The sequence below is a fragment of the Lynx canadensis genome, chromosome D1 (genome assembly GCF_007474595.2).
Source record: "Lynx canadensis isolate LIC74 chromosome D1, mLynCan4.pri.v2, whole genome shotgun sequence".
Taxonomy (NCBI): Eukaryota; Metazoa; Chordata; class Mammalia; order Carnivora; family Felidae; genus Lynx; species Lynx canadensis.
The window spans coordinates 111,103,637-111,120,044 of record NC_044312.2 but is presented as its reverse complement, the minus strand read 5'-3'; the positions used below and the strand labels follow the sequence as shown (position 1 = coordinate 111,120,044).

The following is a 16,408-nucleotide window of genomic DNA, read 5'->3' as shown; positions in this document are numbered from 1 at the left end:
GCTGAGGTCACACCTACCACCACAGGTCAGCAGGTTCTGCAGGAGCACGAGGTGGACTGGGCATGAGCACCGTGGTGTCCCGTCACCCTTGGCAATGCAGATGTGGGAGCAGCCACCGTTGTCCCGGGCACACGGGTGGGCCGCTGGGGAGACGAAAAGAGAGAGGGGGTCAGGCTCGGCCTCTCACCTCAGGACTGACTGTAGCCCCAAGGGTGCTGGAAACTAGGGCCAGGCAAGAACTCACAAGAATGGTCACTCCTATAGGCCAGGCCCCTGCAGTTAATCCCACTTAATTCCCAGGGCAGCTGACAGAGTCTACTTCCATTAACGTGCATTTTACAGACAGGAAAACGAGAGGCTGAAAGCACTCACACTAGCCCGTCTACACTAGCTCCCACTGCTCCCACAACCATCACTCTACACTGCCTGTCTCTCATGGTGTAGTGCACCACCCCCCACAAACATATGTCCACGTCCTAATACCTGGAACCTGTGAATGTGACTTTATTTGGAAAAGGGGTCTTCACAAATGTAATCAAATTAAGGCTCTGGAGATGAGGTCATCTTAGATTTTTGGGGTGGGCCCTAAATGCAACAACAGATGTCCTTATAAGAGCCTCAGAAGAGGTGAAGACGCAGACACAGGGGAGAAGTCTGTGCAGGGACTGTCTCTCTCTCTCTCTCTCTCTCTTGCCCCACTGGAGCCATGTGGGCCCAAGGAGCACCTGCAATCACCACAACGTGAAGGACACACAGAGCCGCCCCAGCCCACAGCCCCCAGAGCGGGCCACAGGCCTGCTGACACCTTGACCTCGGACGTCTGGCCTCCAGGCTGTAGGAGAACACACTTCTGTTGCGTTAAGTCACCCAGTTTGTGAAGACTTGTCATGGCCGTCACAGGAAGCGAATACACACGGGGATAAATAGCAGGACGGCACATCCCCAGGGAACTTGAGGTTTTCGATTCAATTAACTGAATTAACCAACACCTGAACAACAGGAAGACGCGGAGGAGGGTGGCTGCCCTCCCCCGGGCGAGAGGAAATGAGAAAAAGCACTACCCCCCCGCCCCACGGAAAAATCAGTGTCCTGCCTCAACCTCGGGAGTTAAGAGTTTAAAGTGACAGAAGTCGGGGCGCCTGGGTGGCGCAGTCGGTTAAGCGTCCGACTTCAGCCAGGTCACGATCTCGCGGTCCGTGAGTTCGAGCCCCGCGTCGGGCTCTGGGCTGATGGCTCGGAGCCTGGAGCCTGTTTCCGATTCTGTGTCTCCCTCTCTCTCTGCCCCTCCCCCGTTCATGCTCTGTCTCTCTCTGTCCCAAAAATAAACGTTGAAAAAAAATTTAAAAAAATAAAAAAAATAAAGTGACAGAAGTCACGGTTTAGAGCAGGGGTCAGCAAACTTTCTCTAAATAAGAAAGTAAAGGGTTTGGGCTCGATGGGCCAGACCATCTGTCACAAGTCAGCCAGCTGTAACACAAGGGTGGCCATGGGTGATGCACAAACCAATGGGCGTGGCTGTGTGCCAATAAAACTTTATTATAAGATCACGTGATGTCCAGATGGGGCCTAGGGGCTGTGGAGCGCCACGCCTGGTTTAGAGTTTAGCTCTAGAATTTCGTGGTTAAGCAGGTTGGGTGCTCCACGTCCCAGGTAAATATGGGAGTGCTCACTCAAGGATCTCCCACCCTCACCCAAAACAAGGAGCCTCTCCCTACACATCACACGTTGGCACTCATGGGGACATCCCAGTTTCCAGCTTCATCCCTGTTTGTTAAGCATTTCCTGGCTCTCCCAGCCCCTCAGGTCCAAGGACCTGCTGGTCGGCCTGCCTGGCTTTCTGCCAACACCGGCAGGTCTGGGCGTTCGTGGGCTCAGTGTTCACCATGCTGAATGGTTCTGAAGGCTGTGACACCCAGTAATCAGTGGCTTCCCTGAGAATGGTGTAAGGGGCCAGGGAAACTCAGGCATTCTCACCCCTATCCATTGGGTGCCTCAGCTATCCGGAAGCCGTTGGCCCAGTGACTTCACTTAGGCAGGACCTGGCCAAGAACCCACAAGGACAGAAACCAGCCACCCGGCAGTCAACACAGAAGTGACCAATTCGCTCCATCGGAGGTCACGCCCCCAAGCTCAGAGCAGGGAGCCTCACGACCTCACTCAGAGCCACGTGTTTGGACTCCACACATAACTCTGATGAACTCGATCTGCCCAACCCACCGGGGGTAAGCTTCAGAAAAGCCAGTGAAGAAACAGGGGCTCTGCCCTCAGATCCAAGCCCTGCCGTGTTGATCAGCCCGTTGCCGGGGAAGTTAATACCCTTTCTAAGCCCCACCCTCCTCAGATGTAATGCAGAATTAGGGCAAAACAACACAGGCAACATAGTGATGCACTGAGCACAGGGCCTGGGGGCTAAACGGTCAGAGCAGCTTTGCAGAGCAGGGAGGCCGAGAGAAGCTTATCCACGCAAAGTGCCACACCTGACCCTGGGTGGGGGCCGAGGAAGTAGCAGGAGTTACTCAGAGCAGAGGAAGGCGAGCAGAGACAAGGACTCCAGGGACGGGACACGTGGCCAGCGGGAGCGTGAGGGGCCCAGGTGAGGCGGCAGGTGGGGCAGCCCCCCCATCCCGGGCCTTGAAAACAGGGAGCTCGAAGATGGCCAGACCAGGGGCATCGCAGGACAGGGACAGCGATGGCCCTGCTCACCGCTCTGTCCACGCAAGCAGCTGGCAGCTGGGGTGTATTTAGTGAAAGCAGAGTGAGAAAGACAGACAGACAGACACATTTTCCTGTGTCCACCTATAGTCCTACACAGAGCGGGTGGAGAAACCAGAGGTCCCAAGTGTAGGGGTCCTGATCTCCCAGCCCTTGGGCACAGCCCAGACTGTCAGAGGAAGAATCCTAAAATGCCTCCAATCTCCCAGCCTAATCCCCAACACGGCGGATGAGGTTCTGCTGGAGTTAATGAAAGGGGACGCTAATTTGAAAGTGGGTGACTCTCACGGGACCCTGGAAAAGCCGAGCAGATTGTCCGGCTGGTAGCAGACGAGGAAGTCAGGTTCGGATCTGTTGCTGAGATGGAGAGGCATACTGAGGACCCGAGAGTGGCCTCGAGGACCCGAGAGTGGCCCCTGCCAACAGCCAGTCAGCCCGCAGCCCTCACACTGGCCAGCCTCCTACTTGCTCCGAGGGGCCGGTTCAGGGCTCTGCACAGGTGCCCCCCTCTCCGGTCGGTCGGGGACCTGCCCACGACACTGCCCGCCCTCCACGTACAGAACTCCTCCAGGCTGATGTCCTCCACGGCGTGGATGCCGGTCAGGTGGGCCACCCGGCCCTGGACTCGAGTCCGCTTGTCCCCGGTGGTCTTCTCCACACGCTCGATCATCTGCTGCTGGCGGTCAATCCAGTACAGGTGCTGGCCCAGCACGGTCAGGCCCACGGGCTGCACGATGCTGGCATCCTCCAGGGTCAGGCGGTTGGCCCCTGCAAGTGGGACAAGTGCCCCCCGAGTGGCCGCTGACCCCAAGCGCTCAGCCCATGCTCAGCTCGGAGCACAGGGCCGCAGGGAGCCGGGGGGGTGGGGGGGGGTGGATTCTGTGCTCTGGCCGGGGCCAGGAGCTGGAGCGGATTCCCTGGAAGCTGGCCGACCTGGCACCTGGGCTGACCCCTCCCTGCAAGCACGGTGCCGCCCCCTCCCCTCCCCCGCCCCGCGAACGGAAGAAAAGCCCCTCTAAGCAGGTCTCCAGCCCAGAGGCATCCGGGTCTAAGGCGGCCCCGGGCAGAGCGGCCACAGGGGTGGGTGCTGGAGGCAGAGGGGTCCCGGCCCACAGTGTGGGACCCTGGCAGGTCACCCACCCTCTCTGAGACGCCTCTTCTGCCCTGCCACACGGGAATCATTCAGGACCCACGTCCTGGAACTCTCAGATGATAATAGTACTCGGTAGACATAAAGCCCCAGCATGACGCCCACCTGACGAACACGGAGGCTGCCCCCACTGTTCCCGATGACAAGGAAGGCCGGGTGTCCCCGGGAAGGTCAGACGTGTGGGTTGCCGAGGGACCCAATCCCTGGGGAGGCCCCAGGGCACCCACCTGACAGGTCGCAGCTCTCGATACGCTTCAGGTCCGCGTCCACCCAGAAGAGCTTGCCCAGCCTGTTGTCCACCACGAGGGCCACGGGGCGGATGAGGCCCGTGGTGAAGAGGACCTCACGCTCGGTGCCGTCCAAGGCCGCTCGCTCAATCTTGGCGGCTCGGTCCTGCATGTTGGTGAAGTACAGGTACCTGGGGGAGGGGAGCAGGTGAAGGGTGTTGAGTCCCCCCCATCCCTCACCGGGAACGAGCTCGCCAGGCGCCAGATAGACCAGCCCCTGACCCCGCGGCCATCCAGCCGGGCTTTGGAAAGTCACCAGGCACAAGGCCCCGGCCTCTCAGGGCTCGCCCCCAGGCCCTATGGGGTTCAATGTCCCCCCAAGAATTCCCATCCACCCAGAACCTCAGAAGGGGACCCATAATTGGAAGCTGAATCTTTGTAACGCAGTTACGGTGAGGCCATCTGGTCAAAGAACACCCGGAGCCCCCAGAAGCTGGACGAGAGACAAGAAAGGATCCCCGCAGAGCCTCTGAAGGGGGCACAGCCCTGCCACCACTTGACGTTAGATTTCTGGCCTCTGGAATCGTGAAAGAACAAACATCCGCTCTTTTCACCTCCCCCCGCTTGTGGTCATTTGTGGCGGCAGCCTTGGGGACCAGCGCCCACCCCAGCGGCTGCAGCAAAGGAGCCCCTGCCTCCGTGGAGGCCAGCCTCGAGGGAGACTCATCCGCTTGCGGAAGAGCCACTAGGCTTGTGCTCCCTGAGCACTCATGTGCCGCGGGGGCTGACATCACCATCGTCCTTCTCGGAAGAAGACACCGCACCCCCGAGGTCACTCCACCTGCCTGGGGTCACGGGGGCAGTAAGCGACGGGGTCAGGATTCCAACTTGGGTCTGCCCGGCCCAGGACACGGGGTCGCGCTGGCCGTCGCCCGGCACGAGCTCCACCAAACGGAGCCCCCAAAAATCTGACTCCCGCCTGGCGCGGCGGCCGTGCACGAACCTTCCTGTGCTCAGCCTTGTTTCTGAGCTTTACGGCACGTGGCTTTAAGGCTCCCCCTCGCCCTGGTTATTATTCCCTTTGGGACCCTCCATGTCTGTCTACCTCCTCGTGGAAGGAAGAAGCTCCCGGGAGTCGAGGCCGTGCCCAGGAGGGTAGTGAGCTCCCGGTGGTGAGACGTATTCAAATAGCCAGCCCCCAGCTGGGATGCTATGGAAGGAATTTTTGCTCAGGGTTCAAATTTGATGGGGATGGTGCAAAACCTATGGATTAAAACTTCTATCCTTCCCGGGTCTCCCTGCCCCGGGGTGCAGCACCCCACACCGCGGTGCCCGCCCACCCCACCGCCTCGCACCCTCGCTCGGCGTTGACGACGATGGCCCGTGGCTTGTCGCGGTCCCCACGGAGCACCACACCCATGGCGTCTCCATTCAGCCGGTGGACGTTGATGGTGTTGGTGGCCTCACACGTCCAGAACAGCGTCCGGCTGTAGATGTCGATGCTGAGGTCATGGGGCTGCCTGTCCGGGTTTTGGCTCTGGCTTGGAGAGGTCAAAACGAAGGGCTGCATGTAACACAGGAAGAGATGGGCGTTGGCTACGGGCGTCCCGGGAGGGCAGAGGCCTCGGTGCCCGAGTTCAGACTGAAAGTCGATCTCCGACCCTGCGTCTCAACCTTTCCTGTCGGATCAGCACTCCCCCACGTGCCCGCTTGAGAGGGAACCTGATCACGGAGAGGTCCTAGAAGGGCCCTCGCCCCTCGGCTCGGATCTCCAGCCCACGCCTTGGCAAACTCCCAGCGGACTGTCGGCTGCCACGCCCTCCGGGTCCCGTTCCTGCCCCGGAAGGGCCGCCTGGTGGCTCGACAGTCAGCCCAGGGTCACAGCCTCCTTCTCGAGAGACATCTTCTCTTTTCTCGCTCATCGTCTTGGGCTCGTGCTTTGGGAGTAAGACCTTCAAGTCTTGTTATTTGTTCAACTCAGGGTGACAGGACCACAGGTGTATAGAACACAGTTCCACCTCTCACGGCCCTTCCCTGAAGGAGAGGCCGGGGGTGCGGGCCCGGGTGGGGGTGCGTGATGACACGCAATGCCTGTCCCGAGCAAGGGGCCAGCCGCCCCTCCCGGCAGTGGTTCGGTCTACACTCTCTGGGTCTCTGCCCTGCCGGAGAACTCTGCCTGGCTCCGTGCCACCTGCTGTATCTCAGGGGGTTCCATGAAATGCCGCGGAGGAAGGGAGAGCCCGAGGTCACCCTCATCTGCCTTACAGACCAGAAGCCTCACTCCCTGGTGGATCTGGGCCCCTTGGGTTACCCCAAAAGACCGTGTTCAGGTTCTCAGGTGATCTGAGCTGGTGCAAGGCGGGCTTCCCCGGACGGCTACCAATGGTTTGGATGAAAAGCCCCTTCCTCTGAGGGCATCCTTAAGATGATGCTGTCACAAGAGCTCATTGCAAACTTCCTTTATCTCTTTGGCAGTCACTGAAACGAAGTCCCCTGGTGGCAAGAAGGGGCTTGCAGCCAAAAAGAAGCCCCTTCACCAGGCCCAGCCTCTTGAACCCAGCTGGAAGGGTACACCTCCCCCCCCGCCCCGACACACACACACACACACACACACACACAGTCCCACTGGGCGGCTAGCAGTGTGTGACTCACATCTGAACACAGAGCCCTTCTTTAAAGGGTCGTGTGCCTCTGCAGGTGATAACGCCCACCTCCCCAAGAGCTGGGCGCTCTGGGAGCCGAGCGTCTGCTCCAACTGGGCACATCCCTTTCCCCCGAAGCACAGACTCTGGGCCCTGAGACCACAGCCCAGGGCAACTGACGGGCTGGGACTGAAGCAAGACTGCAGCCCGTCCCTGGCCGTGTCCCGGGCATCAACCCTGACTTTGGGACGCCAGCCATCAGAACAGGCAGCTGAGAAATGCACGGGGCGTGAGGTGACACGCGGCCCACACCTGTCCTCGGGCAGACGGATGACTGTCCGGTTATAAAACCGGAACTCCACGAATGCAAGATTTCTTAATAGAATCCTATTCGAGGCCACAGGCAACACCCCACCTCCTCCCCAGGACAGAGTAGCACCTAGCCACGTGGGGGCATCCACAGGGGTGCTGTCACAACAGCCCAAAGACCCAGCGTCCATCAGTGGAAGGACAGAGAAGCAAACCGTGGTCCACCCACACAATGGAGCGTTTTCAGCCTTAAGAGGAAGAAAATTCTAACACCTGCTCTGATACGGAGGAACCCTGAGGACATTATGCTAAGCGAAAGAAGCCAGTCACACACACACACACAAATAAATAAACACTGCATGATTCCACTTATACGAGGTACTTAGAATATAGTCAGATTCGTAAAGACGGAAAGGAGAAGGGGGGTTGCCTTAGGGTGGGGGAGGGGGAGGGGGAGTCAGTGTTTCATGGGGACAGGCTTCCAGTTTGGGGAGATGACCGAGTTCTGGAGATGGTCGGGGGTGACGGCCACAGGACAATGTGTGTGCTTCGTGCTGCTGAGCTGTGTCCTTGGAAATAATTAAGATGATAACTTTTGTGTATATTTACTACCCTGAAAAAGTTTACTAGGAAAACAACTTAGCCAAAGTAGGTAACAACTTAAAACGTCGTCTTTGGGGGGCTCAGGGATGCCCCTCATAAAGGATCAAAGCCACTAGAGGGTAGAGTTTTGCAAGACGCACAGGGAGGGAAACAGATGTTTTCCAAATGAAGTAGGAACCCAGAAGGTGTTTCTTAAAAGGACTTTTCCTTCAAAGTCTTCCCTCGCATTTGCAGGACACCATGAACGAACCCTCTTGATGAGACTTCCAGGCAATTTGCGCCTGGTACCTTTCTCAGCAGGAAAGCCACCCATCATCAATTAACACCTCCCATTCTCCAAAGGACTCAAAGGGACTGTCACCTGCATGGTGGAGGGAAGAAAGGAATATATGCCCACCATTTCACCAGCTCTGCTCCCGCAGAGATGATACACAGCTGCCAAGGCTCTGCTGGAGCTTTTTTTTTTTTTTTTTTTTTTTTAAGTTTACTTATTTTATTTTGAGAGGTGGGGGAGGGACAGAGAGGGAGAGAGAGAATCCCAAGCAAGCTCCATGCTGTCAGTGTAGAGCACGATTCGGGGCTTGATCCCATGACCCTCAGCTCATGATCTGAGCTGCTATCGAAAGAGTCGGATGCTTAACCGACTGAGGCACCCAGGTGCCTCTCGGCTGGGGCTTTTTATTTATTTTTTTAATGTTTCATTTATTCTTAGAGAGACGGAGCACGAGCAGGGGAGGGGCAGAGAGAGAGGGAGACACAGAATCGGAAGCAGGCTCCAGGCTCTGAGCTGTCAGCACAGAGTCAGAAATGGAGCTCCAACTCACGAGCTGCGTGATCATGACCTGAGCCGAAGTCGGACGCTCAACCGACTGAGCCACCCAGGTGCCCCTAGGCTGGGGCTTTTATCACCAACGAAGGACACAGACCTCAGAGGACAGCCTGTTAACTTCACATCATCGCTGGATGCAGTACTTTGCCAGAAGCGATGCTGAGCCCGTACACACAGCCCTAGCACCCAGTTCGGGGTAGAAAATTGGCCAAGTGAACTTTACTGACACCAAAGTCACCCCAAAATCTCCACCAGCAGCATTTCTCTGCATCGCTGTTGTAACAGTGCCGAGATTTCACCGTGACAACCTACGTGCCTACCCCGACCGTGGCCACGGAGCAGGTCAACATTTGGTTCCGTGGCTTCTGTAAAAGGAGTCCTTGAAAACAGGCACGGTGAGCCAGGCGCGTCCGTGAGCGAATGCCACACGAACGAAATGCCGGCCACCGCCGCCTGCCACGTGGAGACTCTGAGTGGGCCCCCAGGCTGCAGTGACAACGTCCTTCATGGGACAGGCCACAGAAACCTAGCACGGAAGCGGTCCATTGTGCTGGAATAAGCATTCTGAAAAGAATCTGTCGGGATCAGTGAGTGATATGCCGGGGACGGCTGGAGCGCGACAGAGATTTCACACTTGCCAACCCACAGGTCGTCCGTGAGAAACGCTCGGGGAATGCAGAGAAGGGCAGGGATACACGAGTACACACCCCCCCCCCCCACCCAAGTCCCTCCATCTCCCGTGGGCGGCGTCACGCCTGTGAGCGCGGGCCTCGTGACTTCCCGCCCGCCGTCCCGTCGGTTCACGCACACCCACAAACTGCAGCCCTGCGCCCCCGCGTCCTCAGCAACTTCAGGTCTCTTCAAGGTAAAGCGCCGCAGTCACTTAGGAGTTCCGTCTTGAACCACTGAACGTATGCAGAAAGGTGCACCTGTATTTACGACGTCCCTATCTTTTCTTCACGTGTCACCGGCGAGAGTTCAGAGTGCAGTGCGCCTCGCCCCCTTCCCCCATCGCCCTGTGGTCTGCCTGTGTGATTCTGCGTCGTGCAGTGAGTTTTAGGAACGTAGATGCTGCGTTAAAGCAAACAGACCGTACGATTCCTACGAACTAAAAATAAATCCAGAATAACCAATACCAACCAGGCTTGCGCGAAACCACTGTGGGAAGAAAAAGAAAATCCCATTTCTGCATATAATCTAAGGGTTTCCCACTGCTCGGGATTATACCCTGCGATGACATAATTAGAACCCAAGCCGTTGTTGACGCAAGCCGTGCTCTGTTGGCAAAGCAAAGCGGGGGAGGGGAGGGGGGTGGGACTGCCATGGTGGGTTCCTCGCGGAAGTGACCCCCACATGCCCCAACGGGTTACACTTGCCTGGGTCCCGTCGTCCTTGGCTCGCTTGATGTTCTGGCGCCCGTCCACCCAGTAGATGAACTTGTCCAGGGGGTCGTAGTCGATGGCCTTGACGTTCCTCAGCCCGTGCAGGGGTAGGATGAGGTCTGGGCTGTGCTGGTCGTCAGGGATCATGCGGCTGATGGCACATTTCTGGCTGAACAGCAAGAAGGTGGTGGGCGCTAGAACGAGGCAAGCAGATGAGGGGGCTGCGCGTCAGCATCCGGAGCCAAAGACGGGGTCGGCGGGGATGGACCGCGTCGCCCTTCGCGGAGGGGAAAGTGCCGGAAGGACCTAAAAGTACTTCCAGGGGGTGGACCGTGGGGAATTTCCCTCTCTGCACGATGCGCGTCTCTGCTGTTTCAGTGAGTGCGTGAGTTATTTTAAAGCAGATAGCAACTGATTTTTAACTTCTCAAGACTTAAGACAGAAGCAGGGAAACACTAGCAAATAGTCACCTCCCACCCACAAATGTACTTGCTGCCTGGACAAGTGTGTGAGTTGCCGTCGGCCCTCAGGTGGTCAAGTGAGTGGTATGAGGTGAACGATGGCGTGGGAGGGGTCACCTCGTGGGGGTGTCAGTGAGCAAAACGGCCTCAGTGCAGAAACTGCACCGCTCAGAACGTTTAAGAGGCCAACAGCCACAGCCTGTCAGAATTCCAGTTGGGTGGCTTGAAACAAAGTCACGGCCCCCAGTCTGCCGGCCACAGGAGCAGAGACTCGAGTTACAGGCATCCCTGCTGGCTGATGGGTCACCTGCACCACCTGTGCTTGACCCCGCAAGGTCTGGCCCCCAGGGGACGGGGACAACAGGACCAAAGGGAGCCCAAGAGTAGGGAGGCCCAGGCTGGACAGAGGACCCGCTACTTCATCAAGACACAAACACATGGGCCAAGCCCTCGGCTGAGACGTTCCACGGGAGGATCTTTGGACATAAAACACCGTCCCTGGGGAGAGTACTCACTCACAGAGCCGGGCCTAGGCCTCTAGGTAACAGGCAGTGTATACAGTGCGAAACCTACTCAGCCACCCGTGAACGCCGAGGCACCCCCGGAAAAGGAGCTCCTTTCTAGGGGCACCTGGGTGGCTCAGTTGGCGAAGCCTCCGGCTCTTGATTTTGGCTCAGGTCATGATCTCGCAGTTGAGGAGTTCAAGCCCCGCGTCGGGCTTGTGTGCTGCCAGCTCGGAGCCTGGAGCCTGCTTCGGATTCTGTCTCCCTCTCTCTGCACCCCTCCCCTGCTCGTGCTTTCTCTCTCTCTCTCTCTCTCAAAGAGAAATAACAACGTTAAAAAACAGATAAACCGATAAGCACTAGAAGAAAGAAAGGAAGCGTCTCTCTCCCTCGGCTCCCAGAACCAGCCTGACTTAACACGGGCGAGGGGCGCGGGAGCCAAGAAAGACACTCACGGCTGCAGTTGCGGCTGCTGGGGTCTAGGGTATAGTGGGAGGCGCAGCCGCAACGGTGACCGCCAGGGATGGCGAGGCACAGCTGTCCACACTGCCCGTTGTTGTGCGTGCAATCGTTGAGGCCATCCTGGCGGGAGGAGTGGAACACCAGGATGTCCATCACGAAGTCCAGGTGGCCCTGGATGAGGGTGCGGTTCCGGCCACTGGTCTTGTCGGCCCTCTCGATGCTGTGCAGGTTCCAGTCCGTCCAGTAGATGTAATCGCTGTACTGGGTGAGGCCGAAGGGGTGTGGGAGGTCGTCGGCAATCACAACCCGCTCCTGACCTGCGTGGAGACGCGCAGACGCGGCATCAGCAACACACGGCCGCCGACTGGTTCAAAGCTGCCCGGCCACCCGGGTCAAGGTCCAAGTGTTCAACTGCTTTGGAAAACGAGCAGGGCCGGCTGAGGCCGGACGCCACCCACCCCGTGACCGGGCAACTCCCCTCCTATCCCGCAAGAGGAGCGCACGTGGGGTCCGCTCGGGCACGACATCGATGCGAGTGCGCACGGCAGCAACTGTAAGGGCCGCGAGCGGGAAACAACCCAAATGCCCGCCCATCAGTCGTGCGGGTGAAAAATGGTGGGCAGCTGAAAGAAGCCAGACCCTAAAGAGCACGTGCTGTATGATCACCAGGATAGAAAGTTCTAGAACAGCAAAACCGGCACCTGGAGACAGAAGCCGGGGCAGCAACCACACCCTATACCCCAGCAGCGGAAGACCCTTGTGACGAACCGTGGGGTAACCCAACGATAGCACGGCCACGTGCAGAGCCCGCACATGATGCACCACGCACGGGGCTCCGTGTCAGTGTGGAGATTACTTAAAATCTCAGAGGGGCGCCTGGGTGGCTCAGTCGGCTGAGCGTCCGACTTCAGCTCAGGTCATGATCTCGCGGTCCGTGAGTTCGAGCCCCGCGTCGGGCTCTGTGCTGACAGCTCGGAGCCTGGAGCCTGCCTCTGATTCTGTCTCCCTCTCCCTCTGCTCCTCCCCTGTTCGCGCTCTCTCTCTCTCTCTCTCTCTCTCTCAAAAATGAATAAACGTTAAAGAAAAAAAATAAAATAAAATAAAATCTTAGAAAAGTTTTCTTTGAGACTAGGAAAAAACATGCCGCCACGTCAGTATTGGTTATCACGGGGCGGTGAAAATTAGGAATAATTCGCGTTTCTTCATATGGTTCTGTATTTTTGGAAAGTGTCTACGCTGACTATTTTGCCATTGGGAGAACGCCAGTTATTAAGAGGCTCCCCGACTGCTTCCATCAAACGCACATGTGCGCTCCCCACCCCCCCCCCCCAAGGGCCCTGCTGCAGGGACAGGTGTCCACAACCATCATGCGTGAGACACACTTTTACCCCAACAGCCCCAGGTCCGTGCTCCAGGCGCTGCTCGGCTCTCAGAAGCCCCGTGACCCACCCTTCATCCACCCGGGGGCCTTACTAATCGAGTGCTCGGTAAATGTCTGTGGCATTCGACGGAACGCGTGCCACAGCAGAGTGCCAGCCAGGCCCACGACACGCGGCCACCCCTCGGTCTGCAGGGTCCTGCAAGTCTCCAGGGTTTCCGTGGATTTCCGCCCGAGCGTGTCTTCGCTCTGGGGTAATTACTGAGCTTAATTATTTCAGGCAACCGCAGCTGTTCGGTGACTGGTTCCCCACATGCACCAACCAGCCTCTTGTCGTTCACTGCGGGCCTGGGGACACATTCAAACCTTGCCGTTGGCCTCAGAAGCCAGCACGGTGAGCGTGCAGGGGCGGGCGGGGGGGGGGGGGGGGGCGGCGGCGGTGGTGCCGCCCGTCTGGAGCGGAAACCAGGAAGCTGGGGCTGGGACAAGCCATTCAGCCAGCCCGTGCCTTGGTTTCCTTACCTGTGAAATGGGCACAAGCACGCCCACCCCAGGGAGCAGCAGCGATCAGGAAATCAAGTTCTCCCCCTCACACAGGGCGGGCCCCGTCACCTGGTGCGTTACCGAGAGAACTAACATAACCACTCCCCCCCAGCGGAACAGAGTCTAGACTTGCACGCCCCGCCCCTACTGCTGGGCGACTTGGAACGAGGCATTTTTTTTCTCTTTTTTTTACCTAATCCCAGGATGTTGGGTGTGGCCCGTGAGTGGTCCCAGCACAATGTCCGGCACGCAGTAGGTGCCCAGGGTCCAATGGAGATTTAACGTGTAGCCCTGGAATCTCTCTGTGACCTCGGGAAGGTCCTGTGACCTCCCTGGGCCTCAGTTTCCCCATCAATGAAAGCCTACGCTGTGATACTGCAGGATCAAACTGGACTCCTGGCACACAGCTTAGCTGGGACACGGCTCTCAGTAGGTGTGCAGGAAAGAGCTGTCACCCGGGGCCTCTGTCAACATGCCTATGGCAACAGCACCAGGGGGTGGAAAGGGACAACCCCAGGAGAAGAGAAGGCTGGACGAACAGCCAGGGGTGTGTCCACACCTCCTGTGGGGCCTCGGGACTTGCAGGCCAGAGGGGACGGTGCAGCGGGGGCTGAGAGACAGCCAGCGCCCCGGCCCAGGGATGTCCCATCGCCGCAGGCCAAAGCCCCCGGCCCAGCAGGACCCTGCCTGGCCCTCACCCAGCATGTCGGACGACTCGATCATGTTGGTGTCCAGGTCCGTCCAGTAGAGACGCTGGTCAGCGTAGTCGATGGTGAGGTCGTTGGCCCGGCCCACCTTGTCCACCAGCGTCATGCAGTTGGTCCCGTCCATGAAGGCCCGCACGATCCTGGGCTTCCCGCCCCACTCGGTCCAGTAGACGTACCTGGAAGACACAGGGAGGGCGGCTCGGGCTCGGGTGCGTCCTCTCTCGCTGCAGGGCAGCGGGGGGAGGGACACGACCACCCCATCTCCTCTGCGTGGCCCCCACCAGCCTGGAGAAAGCCACATCCGTGACATCCCTTCACGAAGCAGGGACAGGGCGACGTGCTCGGAGCCCCCCACGACCCTAACATCCCTCCAGATGCCGTCACCGGGCCGCCTCCTGAATTCCCACAGCCAGCGCACCTGCAGGGTTAAGTGCGAACGCACCCGTTTACGGACACCGACTGGGTGCACAGATGGGGTGACCACGTAACAGAATATCCAGGCTGGGACACTTTGGTAGCAGAGACAAACGCGAATCAAGCTGGCCAGGACGCCGCGGTGACAGGGGAAGCCAGGCTGGGCAAGACGTGGGCAAGTCAGGGTCCCCTTACTCAACGAGGGCGGAAGACAAGCATGCGGGGCCGGCAGGCACTGCAGGGCCAGGATTCAAACTCAGCTCTCCTGCCCCCAGTGGGCCCTCCTTCCCTTTTCTTTTTTTAAAATTTTTTTTTTTTTTTTTTAATGTTTATTTATTTTTGAGACAGAGAGAGACAGAGCATGAACGGGGGAGGGGCAGAGAGAGGGAGACACAGAATCGGAAACAGGCTCCAGGCTCTAAGCTGTCAGCACAGAGCCCGACGCGGGGCTCGAACTCACGGACCGTGAGATCATGACCTGAGCCGAAGCTCGCGGCTCAACCAACTGAGCCACCCAGGCACCCCCCTCCTTCCCTTTTCTGCAGCAGCTCCACAGAAGGAAGCCCCATTCCAGAACGGTGTATTACTTGCCCTTCCGCTAAAACCTGGGCCATTCGCTCTGCGCTGTCGTCCTAAAATCTTTCCTTCCCTAACAGAGCGTGTGACAGGCAGGGTCTGGGGCGTGCCATACGCATCACTGATGCTTTAGGGGCGAGCACTGTGTCCGTCTGCACTCTGGTGCAGAGGGAGACGCGACCCTGGCCCCCCTGGCCCCAGTGCCCGGGGCAGGGCCCCCAGGCTGCTGGCAGATAAAAGCGGGTGCCTTGCGAGGCAGGTGAAACTCTGCCCAGGAGGCCTGCAAGACGCCCTTTGCGGGCAGGCTGGAATCCAAGGACCTCAAAGCCGGCTCTGAGATGGAAAAGTCCGGCGACACGTGGCGGGGGAAGGAGCCCAGCTCTGCTCTCCCTGGCTACGTGACCTTCAGTAAGTCACTCAGCAACTCTGAGCCTCGGTTTCCACATCCGTAAAATCAGGGACAAAGACACTTGCCCCTCGCAGGTCCCCCCAGATGCTGTGCCGAGACAGCTCACGTAAAAGTACCCAGCGCGGCACCCGACACAGTGGCCGCCACTCCTTCCCTCGGCCTCAGTTTCCTCTCTGTGAGATGAACTGGATACATCCAAGGGTCCTACCAGCACCGGCCACCTCAAAGCTAGCGGGGGTCATTACCGCTCGAATCACAGAGCGCCCGCTGGCCAGCCACCCCCCTCGGCCACGGGTCATCCCACGCCGGCTGACGGACAGAAGTGGGAGGGGACAGAGACGTGTGTGACAAGCAGAAACGGCTCTCACCCTTTGGTGGGGTCCAGGGCCAGTGACCTGGGGTTGTCCAAGTCCCTCCACACGAGGACCTGCCGGAACTGCCCGTCCAGCCGGGCCACTTCGATCCTGTTGGTCCCGGTGTCCGCCCAGTAGAGGTTCTGGCCCATCCAGTCGACGGCCATGCCTTCCGGGTAGTCGAGGCCAAACTCGATCACGTGCTCCACGGAGCTCCCGTTCATGAAGGCTCGGCTGATGGTCTGGGGGCAGGGGAGGAGGCAAGGGCCACGGGTTAGGAAGCGGCATTTGTGCAGACCTCTAACCAGGAGGTGCTTGGCCCACCTGGAACACGATACCGACCACGTCTGGGGCCAGATCGTCACCAGCGACAGTTTTCAAATAAACGCTTGAAATGCAGCCAAATACAACTTTTTGTTAGGGGGGAAAAAATGATCTGGTGATATTTAAACATTTACATTTTATACGCGTATGTATATAGACACGTCCTTTTATCCAAACATCTACCTCGTGAAATTTTATCTGGAGAAACTAATGTAACGCAAAAGATGAGAAGCTGTTGAAACGTCAGTGAGGCTTGTGCACAGAGGTGTTCACGACCGTGGTAATGGGGGTGGGGAACTGGAAGCCACCACAGCATTTAAAATAAGGGAATGGTGGGGTGCCTGGGTAGCTCAGTGGGTTAAGCATCTGACTTGGGCTCAGGTCATGATCTCACAGTTCGTGAGTTCGAGCCCCGCGTCGGGCT

The 16,408-nt window shown here is 58.3% G+C and overlaps 1 protein-coding gene across 1 annotated transcript in view; it reads right to left on the bottom strand.

Moving 5' to 3' along the window:
- Nucleotides 1-16,408, bottom strand: part of LRP5 (LDL receptor related protein 5) — a 105,596-nt gene that overhangs the window by 14,366 nt on the left and 74,822 nt on the right. Inside the window, exons 10-17 of the mRNA XM_030331115.1 lie at nucleotides 15,676-15,902; nucleotides 13,900-14,084; nucleotides 11,274-11,597; nucleotides 9,849-10,048; nucleotides 5,445-5,653; nucleotides 4,090-4,280; nucleotides 3,271-3,480; nucleotides 18-143 (exon numbers count right to left, since the gene is read on the bottom strand). Of these exons, the coding sequence (XP_030186975.1) occupies nucleotides 18-143; nucleotides 3,271-3,480; nucleotides 4,090-4,280; nucleotides 5,445-5,653; nucleotides 9,849-10,048; nucleotides 11,274-11,597; nucleotides 13,900-14,084; nucleotides 15,676-15,902 (1,672 nt within the window). The remainder of the gene's footprint in view (nucleotides 1-17; nucleotides 144-3,270; nucleotides 3,481-4,089; nucleotides 4,281-5,444; nucleotides 5,654-9,848; nucleotides 10,049-11,273; nucleotides 11,598-13,899; nucleotides 14,085-15,675; nucleotides 15,903-16,408) is intronic.